The sequence below is a fragment of the Montipora foliosa genome, chromosome 6 (genome assembly GCF_036669935.1).
Source record: "Montipora foliosa isolate CH-2021 chromosome 6, ASM3666993v2, whole genome shotgun sequence".
NCBI lineage: Eukaryota > Metazoa > Cnidaria > Anthozoa > Scleractinia > Acroporidae > Montipora > Montipora foliosa.
The window spans coordinates 40,208,698-40,226,197 of NC_090874.1; the positions used below are offsets into that span (position 1 = coordinate 40,208,698).

The 17,500-nt window shown below is 37.3% G+C and overlaps 1 protein-coding gene across 1 annotated transcript in view; it reads left to right on the top strand.

Moving 5' to 3' along the window:
• The window catches only part of LOC138007341 (probable ATP-dependent RNA helicase DDX56), a 27,151-nt gene that overhangs the window by 2,190 nt on the left and 7,461 nt on the right, over positions 1–17,500 (top strand). The window contains exons 3-17 of the mRNA XM_068854166.1: positions 1,619–1,695; positions 1,978–2,020; positions 2,263–2,346; positions 5,707–5,777; positions 6,483–6,555; positions 6,876–6,973; positions 7,610–7,661; positions 8,338–8,376; positions 9,538–9,602; positions 12,570–12,620; positions 13,371–13,424; positions 14,216–14,287; positions 16,055–16,149; positions 16,514–16,535; positions 16,651–16,700. Of these exons, the coding sequence (XP_068710267.1) occupies positions 1,619–1,695; positions 1,978–2,020; positions 2,263–2,346; positions 5,707–5,777; positions 6,483–6,555; positions 6,876–6,973; positions 7,610–7,661; positions 8,338–8,376; positions 9,538–9,602; positions 12,570–12,620; positions 13,371–13,424; positions 14,216–14,287; positions 16,055–16,149; positions 16,514–16,535; positions 16,651–16,700 (946 nt within the window). The remainder of the gene's footprint in view (positions 1–1,618; positions 1,696–1,977; positions 2,021–2,262; positions 2,347–5,706; positions 5,778–6,482; positions 6,556–6,875; positions 6,974–7,609; positions 7,662–8,337; positions 8,377–9,537; positions 9,603–12,569; positions 12,621–13,370; positions 13,425–14,215; positions 14,288–16,054; positions 16,150–16,513; positions 16,536–16,650; positions 16,701–17,500) is intronic.

The following is a 17,500-nucleotide window of genomic DNA, read 5'->3' on the forward strand; positions in this document are numbered from 1 at the left end:
CCGTCCTTAAACAAGTGCGGTGACTTACATATATCTTTTTTATTGTAGTTCTCAAAAGAGTGATTAGTAGGGAACATTCCGGGGAAAGTTTCAAGAAAATCATTTGACTACTTTTTTTTTGTGAGGAATCACCTTAACTGTATAATATGTGTACATGTAGGGGCATTAATTGCGGACACTTACTGAAATCAAATCATATCAAATTGTATATGTACATGTATCTTGAGGTTTTGAGGGGAGGAGAAAACTGGAGTACCTGTAGAAAAACCTCTCAGAGCAGAGTAGGGAACCAAAAACTACTGGTAGGCCTGGGAATTGAACCTGGGCCACATTGGTGGGAGGTGAGTGCTCTCACCACTGCGCTATCTGTGCTCCACTGTAAATGATTAGACTTTAAATTTCAAGGCTTCTTGCTGGAGGACTTTAAAGCATAGGCCTTGTTTCACAACCCTTCCTGTCAATGCTGTCAAAGGAGCCCACATACTATTGTCAAAGACTAGGGCATGTAGTTCCAGGCATTGTGGTCTTCCTATTCCAACATGTGGTTGACCTTGCTTGATTTGCTTCAACTGCTTTGGAGTGACTGAGACCACAAAAACAATTATAAATATGGCCAGAATTTAGATTTCCCTGGTACTGGATCACTCATTAAGGAACCTGGAAACGGCTGATTTGAGGTTCGTTTCCAACTCATTGGACCACAAAACACCCTATTTCTGTGGCACAACTTATTTTTGCCTTCGAAGTTCCACCGGGAAAGTCGCAATAATTATTAAAGATTCTACAACATCACAGACTTACGATAAGGGTATCGATGACGTATCTCGCTTCACAAACTAGATAAGTTCCAATTCAGCTCCTGTCTCATGTGAGGGATTAAGCAGCCCAGTCAAAATGTTTTCGAGTAGTAGGCAAGCTGGCTATACATGTAGTAATAGGCAGGAGAGGCCTTCGGACTCTGCTGCAAGGACTGGAGCCCCTTGCATACATGTAGTTTACAGTGATGAACAAAACCTCAAAACAACCTCATCCTGAATACAAGTCTGACAGATGTGAATTTGAAGTAAGCGGCCAAATAGCCGTCTGCCGGCACATTTTGACAGGGCTGATTAAGAGCCCCTTTCTTTCCCCGAGGACCACTTTCTCCACTGTCAACAAAAATTGCTTAGACATTCTTTATGGCTTGTCTGCTCACGTTCAGTTTCCTTGCCACGTCGGAGTCATTACCCGGGAAGAAACTCGTGAAGTATAGTCTCCACCTGCTTGCGCTATTGTGTCTTCTTAATTCCTTGGACAAGGCTTTTCCTGGGTAATGCTTGGCCAGTTTTACTCACCATTACCATTGTTTCACGCTTTTCTCTTTGGGGAGAGCAACAGAAAACAACATCACATGATTGGTATTTTCGAACGTCAAGAGCCACAAAAATTTTATCACATGATCAGAATTTTTGAATCCCATGCTGAAATCAACGATCCTTGAAGTGGGCAGAAAAAAAGCGGTTGTTCAAAGACATCTGAGGTTGATAGTAATACATGTACACAAGCCATCATGGGTACATGTAAATAGTACTGTTCTTTTTTAGTCATTTTTTTATTTATAATCATTGTCCTTTGAAAGGAAAAGGCAATTCCTTTGGCGTTGGAAGGAAAGGATATTTTAGCAAGAGCTAAGACTGGATCAGGAAAGACTGCTGCGTAAGTTTTTAAAAATATATACATTTATGTGTTCATACATTCTGATAGTTAATTTTGTAAATAGTGTGTCTCTGACACATTTTGATAATCCTTATCCCGTTGACCCCTAGGAGCAAGACTTTATTGTATTTACTCTGTCAACCACTTACTTGTCAATGTAGATTTTACACTGTTGCATGGGAGACAAACTTACATGTACTCGTCAATGGGTTAATAATTATTGTTGTAAAGTGAGCCTGAATGATAGATAAAAGACTTTGGTGTTTTTACATTTACATGTAGATATGCAATACCATTGATCCAGAGAGTACTCCAAGATAAACAGGTACATCCTCTGGCCTTAATGATTGTATTGGACGGTATAAACAATACTTTTTACACACCGTACAGCTTGTAAACTTATTTTTGGATGTTATTCCCTTTTAATAATGTGGTTTTAATAGTCTTTATTTGAAATTTGATAATAGTTATAATTATTGTAAAAATAATACGTAAATATCTTGTACTTTTTTCATGTAAGTAGTACAATGTAAAATCATGTACTTATTGCTCTCTACATGTACATAGGCTTATACATCGAGCAATGGTGTCCGAGCACTGGTATTGGTCCCCACTAAAGAACTTGCCAAACAAGCTCACAAAAACATAAAGGTACATTAAAACTGTACAAATAACAATTATTATCGAATACCAGTTTTAGGAAATTACATGTTATTTATCCATCTCTCTTTGAAAGGAGGGTTGCTGAAAATTCCCAGGGGGATGGAAAATTTTTGGAGGGTTCCCAGTTGGATGAAGGGTAAAAAACTAAAACAATTACATGTACATAATGTAGCTTCTTCTCTTTTGTCAGAAACAGGGATCCACATTCTACTGACTGATAATTATCTGTATTACCATAAATTTCTGAAAACATCATTATTGCTGGGAGAAAAATTAATAACTTAATGTTATTTTTGTCTCTTCATCAATGGGTACATGTTAATTTAGAGCAAAGCTAAGTTAGGGAGACTATTGATCGAGTTATGGCGGGTCTAATGTGCAGTTCACAGGTCACGGGTTGCAGGTCATTGTTTCACCAAATGAATACAGAAAGTATCCTAAACATTCATAAAAGCTAACCTTAGGCCTAAAAACTGTTGTTTAGGCCAAATTAGGTCTAAGGTTAGCTTTTAAGAATGTTTAGGATACTTTCTGTATTGGTGAAACAATGACCTGCAACCCATGACCTGCAACCTGCGACCTGCGACCTGTAAATTAGACCCGCTGATCGAGTTAGGAGTTGAGTTGAGTTTGAGTTAAGATTGAGTTAAGATTGAATTACATGTAAAATTGAGTTAATATTGAGTTATGGTTTTTGGCATTTTTGGCACTTAAAACTAATAAATATTACTAGTAGAAGTCACTGGGAAGACCATGAAAAACCGTTTTCGTGAAGTGCACAGATGTTATTTGCGAATTGGTTTTAAACTAATCAAAACAATCTTGAAATTTCATGCACTGCAGTATTCTTGTTTACCAGTTTACCAGTTTCAGCACTTGGACTCCTTCGATTTGACTACTGCCTGTTTTGCTGTTATGTGGTCTCATCGATCAGTAGGCCCTTCAGAAGATTATGCAAAGCCAACCACATGGCTGATGGAAAGACCAGACCACAACAGTGCACCATACTCTTTTTAACTAGTGTGTGTGATCTTTAAAATCCCACAGAGTTTATGAACATTGGAAAGTTGTTATTCGTGAAGACTTGAAAGTCTAACCGTTTGCAGATGTTATTACAAAGGCGGCACTTTCTCCTCAGTTATTTTAAGAACCTGAGTGTTGTGGGTCCGGCTGGAGTTGAACTCACAATCTCCTGCATAACAAAGTGAGCCACCGACACGTGGTTGTTCCTTCTAGCGATCAAGTCTATCGATGCAGAAAAGATGTCTTCTTGTACATTGCAAGGTTTGATGGGATTTACTGTTAAGCCAGTTTATAGCCCCAGCGGCTAAACGGTGAAAGGTACTGTTTGTCGTCCAGCAGCATGGTTTTCAAGGTCGGTTATCACACAAAATGTTATTGGAACAAGTGAGCCGCATAAGGGGTTTATGTGAAGATGGAATCCGGAACCTGGAACATGTTTTTTCCCTTACTGACCCTAGCCTATGAAGTGACTTTGTCAGTTCTCATTTATGTACTTGCAAAAACAAAAGAAACCGTGCACGAAAAACTAAAATTAATTAACAAGAAAATAAATAAAGAAAGAAAGAAATAATGAGAAATAACGGTAAACTGCTTTATGCAACATGATTTAAAGCGGTACAAGTTTTAGGATAACAAAAGTGTAGACAGAAAGAAATGCCTATAGATAGTGATTTGTACAGATCTTAGACATACTTTCAGTTTCAATACTCTGATTTCAAAACTTTTTTGTAGACCTTTTTTTAACCGGTTGAGTAGGGATCCAGACAGACAATTTTTAATCAACAATTAAAGATCACCACTTCGAACGCTTGCAGCCAACGACTCTGTGGTTAACTATCAACATTCCATTTTGTGAGAACCCAAACCTGGACTGCACAAAGATCCCAAGTCTTACCCTTTAGAAACGGGCATTACTAAACACAGGAATGGAACAGAACAGAACAGAACGGAATATACTGGAATAAAACCGGAATTCCGTATATCTCCATCAAAATAATGTGGGTCGTGGGAAGCAGGCAAGCATTTATTTGGGTGTCATTCCGCCTCTTTCCAGTATATTCCAGTACCATTCTTGTTTATTCCGTCTCATTCCGGTGTCATTAGGTTTTATTTCAGAGTCATTCCGCCTTGTTCCGGCATATTCTGCTTTATTCCGGTATATTCTGCTTTATTTGTGTGTCATTAAAGTGTCATTCCGGGTCGTTTCGGTATATTGCGGTACCATTCTTGTTCATTCCGTCTCATTCCGCCTCATTCCGGCATATTCCGGTTTATTTCGGTATATTCTGTTCCATTCTGTTCCATTCCTGTGTTTAGTTACCCCCTTTAGAAACAGGAAACAGAAGGTGAGCGAAACAAACTTCATTTCATAGTGTTTTCACTGATTAGTAACAACTCATATTTTAGAAAGGGGCCAGTATAGATTCTGAAAAAAAATGCGAATCGCACCCGTGACCTTCCTAGTCACAAAGTTAACATGTGTGACACTCTTCCATAACCAGGCACTGTGACACAATCCAGGCTGCAGGTCTAAAACACGGGTCACTTTTGACGGGTTACTTGTTGCAGGTCATTATTTTACCTTTTGGAAAGTAGGTGCCACCATCTTTTTGGCTGGGATTGTAGCTAGTCAGGTGTTTTCTTCTCTCGTTTACGGCATTCTTGTGATGATCGACCATGATGCTGGACGACAAATACGGTTCATCGTTTAGCTGCCGGGCCGGCTTTAACTGGCTTAGCAATAAAGCCCATGTATCCCTCTAAGAAGGCATCGTTTTGATGTTGACAGCGTTAACAGCAGCAATGAGAATGATGCTGTGAAAGTTGTAATGATTATAAGATTGTTTTGATCATTGGAAAGCCATGCCATTTTGCAAAATTTTATGCAAATATATCTTTCAACGCGGAGAAAACAGTTTTCGAAGTGACTTGTACTGAATATTTACTACATGTACTTTTAATTGCGAAAAACGCCAAAAGCTGTAACTCAATCTTAACTCAACTCAACTCATAACTCGTTGAATAGCCAATCCCCAAGTTACATGTAGGACTTACTGTAGTTTTGAAAGCTTACTAGCCCCACAGAGTGTTAAGTTTTGAATGGCATCATACAATTGTACTGGGAGGCGTGGGGGCCTCATGTTTAGTGCGCTCGACTCCGGATCGAGTAGTTTGGGTTCAGGTCCTGGCCAGGGACATTGTGTTGTGTTCTTGGGCAAAGGTACTTTTGCATTATCAGTTGAGAGTGCTGTCAACATCTTTATTTTGCCTTTAATCTTTGCAGCATAATTATTTTAAATGTTTTGCTCTTTCATATGCTTTTAGGAATTGTCATCGTACTGCTCTCGTGATGTCAGAGTTGCTGATGTTGCACAAGGAAACCTTTCCAGCACAAAGTAAACAGCTTCTCTGTCAATCATACTCTTTTTGTTTTTTTGCCAAATGTCATGCATGTACATGTACGTAAGAAGTATGCTACTAGCAGTGAGCACATGTACATAAAACTTGGATAAATCACACAGCCTAAAGAGCTTGGGCTTCATCAAGTGATATTAAAATTCATGAACATTCTATGAAATGAAGTCTTTACTAGGGACCACTATAATTATATACACTGTTCATGATTGTACACTGTGCCAAATCCCATGGATTTAGATTTGTCTACCATTAGGCAGTTCTCATGGTGTCATGACAATATACATGTAATTATCTAGTAGCTCAAAGAAGTCACTAATTTACAAGAACACATCTGGCAGATGAATAAGCTTTTAGGATTTCTTAGTCAAGGAGCCATTGAGGTACAGCTGTTTTTAGCATTTTCTCAATATCCCTTTGCCATTCCAAAGGAAAGTTCTTTTTTTGTTACTAATGTGAACTAGTCTAAGAGATGTTTGAAAATCAAAAAAGTAAAGGACTGCATGTAGAGTAGCTAAACTGGCCAAGTTCAGTTGTTGAATGAGGATGATGCATGCGCTCTAAAAGAAGACAAACCAAATCTGAATCAAACAAAATGTACATGTGCAAAACAAGGTTGAAAATAAAATGATCACCAAGCTATCAATTTACAGTATGAAATATTATATGTCATGATTTTTTCAAAGGTCCCTCTTAATGGAAGGCCCAGACATTGTTGTGGGAACACCAAGTGTATTGCTGGGTCATGTACAAGCTAAGGTGCAGTATCATTTTTTAATACAGTCATGTAATATTAGAGCATTACTGGAAGGAAGAAAAGATGAAAAGTAATTTGGGGCCAAGAGATTCCTGTACACTGTTCATTTGCAAGGTACAAAAAATCCAAAGTCACTTGGAATTTTTGTCAGAGTTCCCTGATTTCTTGCTTCCGTATTTTTTTTGGTTTTGATGCCAGTTTAAACAAGCCAGTTAAAAGGTTAAAAAGTACAAGTGAGTACTATAATCTTATGATTTCTAAAGACATACATGTAGAAACTTAGTTTAATGATTTTGAAAATTCTTGCTTTATTTACCTGTAGAATCTTGATCTCAAAGTCAGTCTCCAGATGCTGGTCATTGATGAAGCAGATCTTGTGTTTTCTTATGGCTATGAATATGACTTGAAAACATTATTGAGGTATATAATAATGATATCCTTCCATACCAATTAATGATGACAATAATTATGATGATCTCATCATCATCATCATTATCATTCTCATCCACTGTACAGTATGTTGAGGTTTCATTTGTTCAAAATTTGTCAAACTACATGTATAGTTCAATTTTAATTTTTTCTTTGTTTCAGGTAATGATAATGAATATGAGACTTGTAAAGAAAATGAAAATTGATTTGTTTTGAAATTTTTGAACCACAACATACATGTACATTGTATACATGTAAAATACCCCAAACATTGATACGTTTAGTGGTGTTAATCAAACTACTTTTAAATAATTATATTTTTAACCAACTTTCAAAACATTTCAAGAATTTCATCAAGGTACAGTATGGCATTCCAAGCCACAATCTTCATATGCAGTAGGTGGAGAACTGGTGTTAATATACATAACAATATTTTCTTAATACTTTATTGCCCAACCTTGTCCAATGTTCCCTTTAAAGAAGAAAATCTTTAGAAGGAGTTTAGTTTGTACACTAATGGACTCCTCTCTTTTATATGACTTTTTTACACATATATTATAATATATTGTGAAAATTATCAATTTAAGAAATTTTTTGCTAATTTTTATCTTTAACTGTTGACTTTAGTCATCTTCCAACAATTTATCAAGCATTTTTGATGTCTGCAACATTTAGTGAGGTGTGTATTGTGCTACATTAGAATGAAGTTGGTCAAAATTATTAGTTTGCAGCTGTTTGACAATGTCTATTTTTATGTTACATTGTATTAATGTTGTTGCATGAAGGCTCTTTTGTTTTACATTTACCTGTCAAGAACTTGGAAAACCTTTGTATTCCAACTAGTGAGCAGCAAATTAGGGAGCAAGACTCCAGGGCCATTCACCCGCCATTCCAGCCACCAAACCTCGCATTGTGCCGTCCACTCAGTTTTGTGTCTGGAATGGTGCGTAACCCCAGAGTCTTGGTCCCTTTGCTGCTTAGTGTGTAGAACTTATACTATTAGCAGTTTTGCATTGTTGCTAAGATATGACCGCAATAATTGGTTCTGAACATGTACACAAGGGGATGTTTCATCCTACATGTGTAATAGTTAAAGTTCTAACAAGGAGGTTTAAAACAGATCTAAAAATGTTAAAACTAAATTTTCAACAGACAAGTTTCTGCGGCCTTCTTCAGAGGAATGTAGAACTCTGCAAGTCACTGGATGCAAATATGTAACAAAAGACATCATTGTTCATTGCTCCTAAGAGAGGAAACTAGTGATGCATAAACCCTTGTTATCCTTGTAGATCCTTGTTATTGTATTTTGTGGAATGGATACATGTACCTCCATTCATGAAATCACTTTTTTTCAGGATGTTTCAGCTCTTAAGAAACTTGTCCTTCACAATCCAGTGAGTGCCATTTTCTTTAGATACAACTCTAGTTAATTTAGGACGTTCTATTTCAACTCTTTTGGTTATCGTAATGATTACTATTTTTGTTTGTCTTCTGTCTTGAAAACCAAGAAGATGATCTTTAACAAATCTAAGTCTATTATTGTCCCAGGAAATGTAAAGGTTACACCCAATCTGAGTCAGATCAAGGCAGCTGTACTTGGTCCAATTGACTTGTGCCGACCTGTCCATGGGTTGGTCCATGTTATGGGAAGTCAGTTTGCAAGGGAGGGTAGAAAATGTTGGCAGAGCGACTCAATCCAATCGACTGGAATCAAGTTGTCAATCTGATTCAACCCATCTTGGATTGCAGAGTCGACTTGAGTCCATCGGACAGCAGCAGGACTTGGGGTGCCTTTGTGCCTTAGGCAAGACCACAACACAACACTTGATCATACCACAAGAAGACTTGAAAGTCCAACCAATGGCATATTTGATTATGAAGCCATCAATTTATGCTCAGTTATTCAAATGCCCTGAGTGTTAGTCTAGGCAAAGAGACTGGACTCTTCTTGCCATTGAAAATCCAGTTATTTACAGTGTAATTTCACACTACATGTACATGTAGTCTCTTGAGGCACCCCACCCTTTTATTTTTAGTTAATTTTTACTCCAGGGGTACAATTTACCTGTAGGTGTACTGGTGTAGGAAACGTGAAAAGAAAAGCGAAAACCCCACCTATCAGCTGCAAAAAAGTGTACAATAACAGAACAACCCATACATTAGGCGTACTCTGCTAAGTACAAAAGTAGAAATCTCTGCAAAGTTGGAACACATGTACATGTACATGTACCGGTACATTCATTTGATAGCTATAGGTTGCTGTACATGTACCGCAAATTTGATGACAATGAAACAACGAGAGTGATAATCAATCTTGACAATTTCATCTTGTCATTTTGGCTTGCTTACAAACTTTCAACATGCATCTACATTTATAAATTGATGTAGAGTTCTCAAGTCATTTATTTTGTTTTGAGAATATTCTTGATCCAAAACCCCAACCTTTCAGTGTTAACTGGTTTTATCATTTGTTTTTGAATACCTTCTGCATTTTGAAGTGATATACATGTAGTTGTTACTGTAACAGTAACATGGCTTTCTTTTTTGTTTGGCAGGTTATCCTAAAGCTCCAAGACTCACAACTTCCATCTGATGACAAACTGACACAGTATTTTATAAAGTGAGTTTTGTGAATGATTGTTCTTTTTATTGAGAGGGGCAAGGGACACAAGAGGACAGTCCGCAAGAAGTGACACATGCTAGTAATGAATGCGTTTGCTTCTCTGCAGCCATGTTTAATTTTTTTTTTTCAAACTTCCAAATTTCGGTGTACATGACTGTACATGTATATTCCCATCTGATACTTTTGGAAAATCTATTAACTTAGATCTTGCCACTTATATGATACTAAACTTTTTACCATTTTTTGTGTTAACTTTACACTTTGCTTTGTATTTGCTGTGCATGTACATGATATTTAGGAAAACAAGCCATTGTTTGACCGACAAAATAATAATTATCAATTGTAAGCTGGTGACAGGCATGAAGTTGTTGAAAATTTTACGCCACAAATGCTTTTGTACTTGTGTTTTTTTTAAAATGCAATTTGGATTTCAAGGTACTTTGTGATATAGTCAAAGTAAAGATGGATCCATGTTATGACTAATATGTATCACACAGTGCAAAAAGTTGCAAAATTAATGTAAAATATGTCAAAAATGTAAAAATTGGTTTTCTTTTGTAGTGCATACAAAGGCATCACGTCAGTTATTTACAGTGCAACTGGGAAAACCTGTGACAGTAATTTCTGTCCAATCATGCAGTAGTTGTGGGAGGTGGGGTGGACTCATGGTTAGAATGCTGGACTCCGGAACGAGTGGTCTGGGTTCAGGTCCTGGCCAGGGACATTGTGTTGTGTTCTTGGGCAAGACACTTTACTCTCATGGTGCGTCTCTCCACCCAGGTGTATAAATGGGTACCAGCGAAAATGCTGGGGGTAACCCTGCGATGGACTTTCATCCCATCCAGGGGGAGTAGAAATACTCCTAGTCACTTCATGCTATGGAAACCGGAGATAAGCGCCAGTCTGATGGGCCTTTCTACGCCTGTAACAGAGACTTTACTTTTTTTACGCAGTAGTTTGTGTAAAATCAATTTTTGTGAATAAACTAGATAGCTGAACAATTTTTTTCACCAAAGAAAAATTAATAATTATTTAATGTCCTTTCTTACAATGTACCTTGCAACAACATTTTTAGCAAAATTTGGCCTTTTTGATGCTTTGTTTCCATTACATGTAACTAAGCGTGACTAATAACAGTCATTCAGGTTTTGGCGCGTGAAATTCTCAAACATGATTGGCTTAAAAACAATAGGTTTTCTAGAGATGTATCCAGAGTGCGTCATTGCGTCCTGGGACGCACTCGTTTTCCTTTTAGACGCATAGAATATCGAACAAAGGGTCCAGTTGGACGCAGAAAAAAATCGAATATTTATGCAAATTACGAACGCCAGGAAAAACATGCGAACGCCGTATTTCACAAGGAATTGAACATTCCCATTTTCAAATCGGAGAAATGATCGAGTTCCTGAAATTTCAAGGTAAGCTGTTATTTTCGGATTTTTGTAGTCGAATAATTTCATTTTGTCAACCATTATGTCCAGCCTCATAAGTTCAGTTTTGAATTCGCACGTGTTGCGTGACATGATCTGAGCTGTTTTTTACGTGAGACAATCGGCGACACTTTCGATGTGCAGCCAGTGATTATAAAACATTTCAGTCGAAGTTCAGTTTGTTGCATGCTTTCCAAGTGAATTTCAAGCATTAGTTCGCTTATCGTGATTGAAATGACAGAGAATCCAAAGGCAAAGTATGTTAAATTTTTGTTTTGTGCGACCCTGTTGATATTAGGGAACTTAAGCAACAACAACGGCGACGGCAACGAGAACGTCACAAATTTACATATTTAGTAGGCAAAAACAATAGCTTTGCACGCCCTGCACGTGCGTTTTTCACTTTTGTCCATTTCTTTGCCGTCGTCAGCAAAACTACAACGTGAAATAGCCAAATTTGAGGTTTTATGGACAACGTCATTACTTGAAGGTAAATTTTCATTTTCTGCCCTTAATTGAGCGCCGTTCCTACGAGCGTCATTTTTGAGGAACTACCACACCCCCGTCATATTAAAAAAGTTGAAATAGTAACGAAGCGATTACAATAACGCGAATTTATATTTTGAGATGACGTTCTCGTTGCCGTCGCCGTCGTCGTTGCTTAAGTTCCCTATTAATTCCCGGCGTGCACGTGTCATCGTCTCGGTTCTTGTTTTGCACGTAACTTGTCTGTTTTGCAAATTATCCAACTTTTGTTCTGAGCTAGTGTTAAAATTAACGTGTTAAACATAAAAATTGAATGTATTAAATCGTTTGGTTATTAACATTGGCCATGGCGAAGTCACAGCCGCACAGGCCGACGATGAACTGTGTATTGATCGCTTACATTTGTTTACTCTTTTGTTCCTAAATTACACCTCAAGTGTAGTTAAAATAAATGGTGCTCTTTTATGGAAAATTGAGATTCAGTTCTGTTTTTTTTTTTTGCTGTGGAGATCTAGATCATTTATCAACTGGAGGCAACAGTTCCTACAGCATATACGGATTCGATTCCTCGAGACGTTTTCAGATGTGATAGATGGAGCTTTCACAGCCCATACACTTTGATCGATGAATCAACAGGCACAACGGTTTCAAAGAAATTAATCATTTTAAGTACATATTCGTTGGGAGGGATAAGACTTTATTTTTTTGCAATTAGAAATCTGAAAGGGTACTGCAGCAGCAATTAAAAGGCAATAGATCGCATATTAATTCTTGAATATTAATTAGCTGGACCCCCAAAATTTTGCAATGGACCCCCAAATTTTTCAAAAAGGGGTCCAGAGGACCCCCAAATTTGAAAACCTGGATACATCTCTGGTTTTCATTGGTTTTCCTGGTTGCACTGTAATAACACAGGTTTGGGCAGGCTGTAAACAATGAGCTCTTTACATGTATGTGTCTGGTGGTCTTACTAACTGTTTTTTAACTAGTTTTTTAAGCTGAGCAGCAATGACAAAAGTAATCATACTTCATGGACCCTTTTTTCTAGATGTGAAGCCAACGAGAAGTTCCTCTTGATATATACGCTGCTAAAATTAAAGTAAGAGGAAATAATTTATTATAGTACATGTAACAGTACACTATAAAGTATCGGTACATGTAGATATAATTATCATTTACTGTAATATTGTGTTTCCGGCAAGCATTAGGCCTTAGTTTGCATTTTGCCAAAAATCAAAGTACTTAAATTGGCTGTCTCAAAAGAAAGAGGAAAGTTAATTATTGAAATTTACCATACAGTATGTTCCATGTAAAGGCAAGGCAAAATCTCAGTGTTGTTCGAAAGAATAATTAAGAGTGTACAGGTGGGCGTACGCTGACGTCGCAACCAAAATTTCTTGGATGGATACATTGTAGTTTACCACATTTTCTTAGCATGAGGAGCTCCACTAAAAATTCCTGTTTCTCAAGGGGCGGCACTTCATATGGCAGTTCTGAAGGAGGCATTGCAGCAGTGCGTGCCAGTGGTTAGGGCGCATGCATTGAGATCCGAGGATTTCGGGATCAAGACACGTTCTGGCCACTGGTTGAATCTGTTCCTGATATTCCCTGGTTGAACTTCTCAGCTGTACTTGTAAATAGCCAACTAGCTTGCCTCCGGCCAATTGGGATTCTTAACAGTTGTTGTTGTTCTGTTCTGTCATGATTGTGTTTCATTGGCCCTGAAAACCCCCTATGGGGAGTGGTCAATTGAGTGTGCACATATTGTAAGGGTGTCAATGATATACAAAGGATGATCAATTAATGTTTGCGGGAATATTTAATTTTTTTGTGTTTTCTTTGTTTTTAGTCTTGTTCAAGGAAAAACTATTTTTTTTGTCAATGGAATTGATAGGTGTTACAAGTGAGTTGCAAATTATATTGTAACAGTAAAATGAATGGCCAATTTCTTGTTCTGAGAATGTTTGTGCCTTGGTTAACGAAACAAAAGCTCGCAAAGTTAATGAGTTTATAATAAATTATCAGTATTTTGTTTCATTGTAGTACTGTACAGGTAATTTCAAGTATCAAGTATTTATGAGTCAATGAATCAATGAGTCATGAGTCAATGAGTCAATGAGTTAGTGCAGTTACCCTTACCCATAAAATGAAAGCTAAAATTTCAGAGTGCTTAGGCCTAATCATTTCTATACTGCTATTTTGACTGAGTCTCATTGACTCATGACTCATAAATCATTGGCTCATTGACCATTTGACTCATATAACATGGGACCTCGTACTGTACATCACCTCCTTATACAGTATGAATTTAACAATAAGATTGGGGCTAATGATTCATATAATTATAGCCCACGTATACATTTGTACATGTAGATCACAAACCATTGTTAACAATATTCTTCTAAATAAATTATTGTTTGGACGTCCTTTGTCTATTTTGATATAATTATGGTGATTTGGGCATAGTTAGTCGAGAGGAACTAGTTAGTTAGTCGACTAAATATAATTTGGGCTAACAAAGGGCATTTTGTTGGTAACATAACTTAAGGTTTGTACTTCAACCAACTTGATGCTATTCTGATTTCAAGATTGAAGAGTGCAACTTTACCATGCAAATGTTGGATCTTGAATCCTAACTTTGTAAATTCATAATCATTAATTTTCAAACAATTTAGAAGTGGTCTTCTTTTGCAGACTGAAACTCTTTCTTGAACAGTTCTCCATAAAGGCATGTGTGTTAAATTCAGAACTTCCGCACAATTCCAGGTAACATTAATTTTCAATATTTCTTGCATTTAATTGTACTGTAAAAATAAAAATACGTAGTGTAAGCTATGTGTAGTTTATTAATTGAGCAGAGGTGTTTGTTCATCTCTTGATTGTTAGAAACAGAGAAGTTACTACAGATGCTGACTTTTGTTTTGTAATGATGAGTAGCATGATCACGGTACCCATTTCTGTAACATACCTAAAAATTGTGAAATTGTGTTTATTGGGGTGAAAATCACTTATTTTGGCTTATTTCACACCCAGACTTACATATCTTTCTAATTGTTCGGAAAATATTAATGTTTGGTCCGTTAAAACTGAATTTCTGATTTACCCATGACCCCTTGCAGGCGTGGTCTTTCATACAGATAGTCAATTTTGAGGCAAATAAAAAGTAAAAACAGAAAGCTTTCACTACATGGAGGATAGCATCCCCTCATTTAGTTCAATTGACACCTTAAACGCTGGCTTTCTGCTCCACTTTTTTGCTCCACTTTACAATTTGAGGTCAGAGCAGATGTCTCTCTCAATTTCCTGAAAATTGCCCCTGAAAAGACATTGTGGACTTCCCAATAATATCCATAGAGGAAAGGTTACCAAGCCTTGTGAAGCACATGGAAATCATGGCTTCTTTGCGAAGTAGATTTGTGATGTTCACTGGCACTCAAGACTAGGTTCAATATGGCCCGGCATGTTAAAAAAACGTAGCGACTCAGTCAAAGGCTAATATTTTCGCGACCCTGAAAGCTACGATGACGAAACTGTGGAAATAGCTAGTGGAACTTGTGAGCATTCAGAAAATGCTTGGTTGGAACCCACTTACGCCTTGGTTGGATCAGGAGCAACATTGAAAGAAGTGGTCTCGAAAAATATTATTGCGTAATTGCGGAACAGAAAAAGCGTAGCGACTGTTTTGAGGAGTGATTTCTCCATTCGTAGTGGATCCTTCAAACTAATTTTTCTGTATGTTAAAGCATAAGGTATGAGCATTTAGTTGAGATGGTTTTGAAGCCACAGATATCAATTGAAGACTTGTTTCAAACTATAACCCAGTGAGCGCCAGAATTCCAAAACACAGCGTTACAGTAAGGAAACTACGGAATTTTGAATCTTTTTAATGTGTTTTAATAAACTTGAACTGTTTTAATTTGGCTCATATGTAGTATTTACTGCGTGTTATCACTGGTTATTGTCCGTTAATCCACATAATTGTTCTCTCTTATGAAAAATGGTTTTGAAGACTTTCAATTTGAAAATTGTGTTACGCGTTACACTCAAAATTTTCCTATTTTTCTATCCTTTTCCTTTGTTTTCTCAAGAAAGGAAAGTCGCTTACCCTTTTTACACCCTGTATGCTAATCAACAAAGATAACCTTAGCATTCAGCAAAAATACAGCTTCATTGAAGACGTTAAACTGAATAAATCAGGAAATGTTTCTGAGTCACCCCCAAGTGGGTACGGTGATTGTGCTACACATCAATGTACATACTGTACCTTTGCTCAGACAAACATGGATTGTTGCTGTACTTTTTCATTGTTATATTTAGAAAGTTGTATCAATTCTTTATTGTGTGGATGTTGGGGCTCAGTAGACCATTTTCTTCTGAATCCTTCTACATAGACTCAGAGGTCACCAGTAATGCACGCCCCACCACCAAATCTCCACCAAAATTATATTAATAAGTGGTTTTTGCCCTTCTTCATTTCAAGGATGACGGCTTTTTCACTGTGTTGATGCTGGATTACTTTGTTTTTATTTTTAGATTACACATAGTTGAGGAGTTTAACCGAGATATTTATGACTACATCATAGCTTCTGATGAAAGTGTTTTTGAAGCTGTTGCTTCAACATCATCCAGTATCCTTTTTCGCAACAGAGAAAGAGCCCCTTGTCGAGTCGAGTTTCGAGGGTTGATTCGAGACTGTCAACTTACCTTTGAGTGGTACTGTATCACTGCTTCATACTGTACTTCAAAAGACAAACAAACAAACCGCTTAAGTCCTGTAGAGTGTGAAGTTTTTTCTGGTTAGGTTGGTCGTAAGTTCAAGGCGTGTAAGAACAAAAGAACATCGTGGCGTTTCAGACGAATAATTTGCCTGTTAGGTGTAAAACAAAGGAAACTGTAAGCAGTTCTTTTGTTCTTGTGCATTACGTCGAACTTGAAGTCTAATTACATGTTAGTCTAATATACAAGAAATCTCCTTAACGGTTAAATCATCAGCAAGTGTAACAAAAAAGAAAAAGTGAGTGCAATAAAAAAAAACATTACAATGTTTGCCTATGTGAATTGCATCATGATTTCCACCGCAGGGGTAAAATTGTTTGAATTTAATGAAAATAAAATATTTTATTTGTCAGGAGAAAGAAAGACAAAGAGTATGGAGTGTCGAGAGGAGTGGACTTCCAAGGTATGTGTCAAAATTACTTTTTAAGAAGCATTTTACAATACTTATAGACCTTATGCAAAAATGGCTGCCTTTAAATTATTCTTTTGTTCATATTCAACATAGCCCAACTAACCTCGTTCGGGATAACAAATTCTTTAGAATTTTTGTCTCAAAAACGAGGTTAGTTGGGTTATTTTGAATATGAACAAAAGAATAATTTAAAGGCAGCCATTTTTACATAGGTTCTATTAGGCTACAGCTGGAGGCTTGATTAGTTTTGAAGAACCTTGTAGATTGCACAGGGTGTTATCCCATGAGGCCAAAGAACATGGGTAATAATGCCCTCAGAGCTCCACAGTTGTGAAAATCACATGAAAGCCGAATCGCATTTAATGGCATTTCATGTTTCCAAAGGTAACTGGTGCAATAAGGTGGCTTACATGAGAGCCCTTGCGTCCCACCAATGTGGCCCTTGTTTGATTCCTAGACTTGGTGTCACATGTGGGTTGAAGTTATTAGTTGTCTTCTCTTTTTCATCATCATCATCAGCATCATTATTACATGACGCTATTCCTCCAGCATTTCCTGTTATTGCACGATAGACGTTATACAGTTTTAATACGTACTGTAATTTATAAAGACATTAGTGATTCCTTTGGGATGATAACAAATGGATTCACGGCGCAAGATTGAGGACAGACAGAGAGAGTTTCAGACTGGCTTAACACCGAACCCTGAATCAGGACACCTCACTTGTGATTAGAGGGAGTGGGCCAAATTCTCCCCTCCCCCCCGGACAATAATAATGAATCGTTATTGGC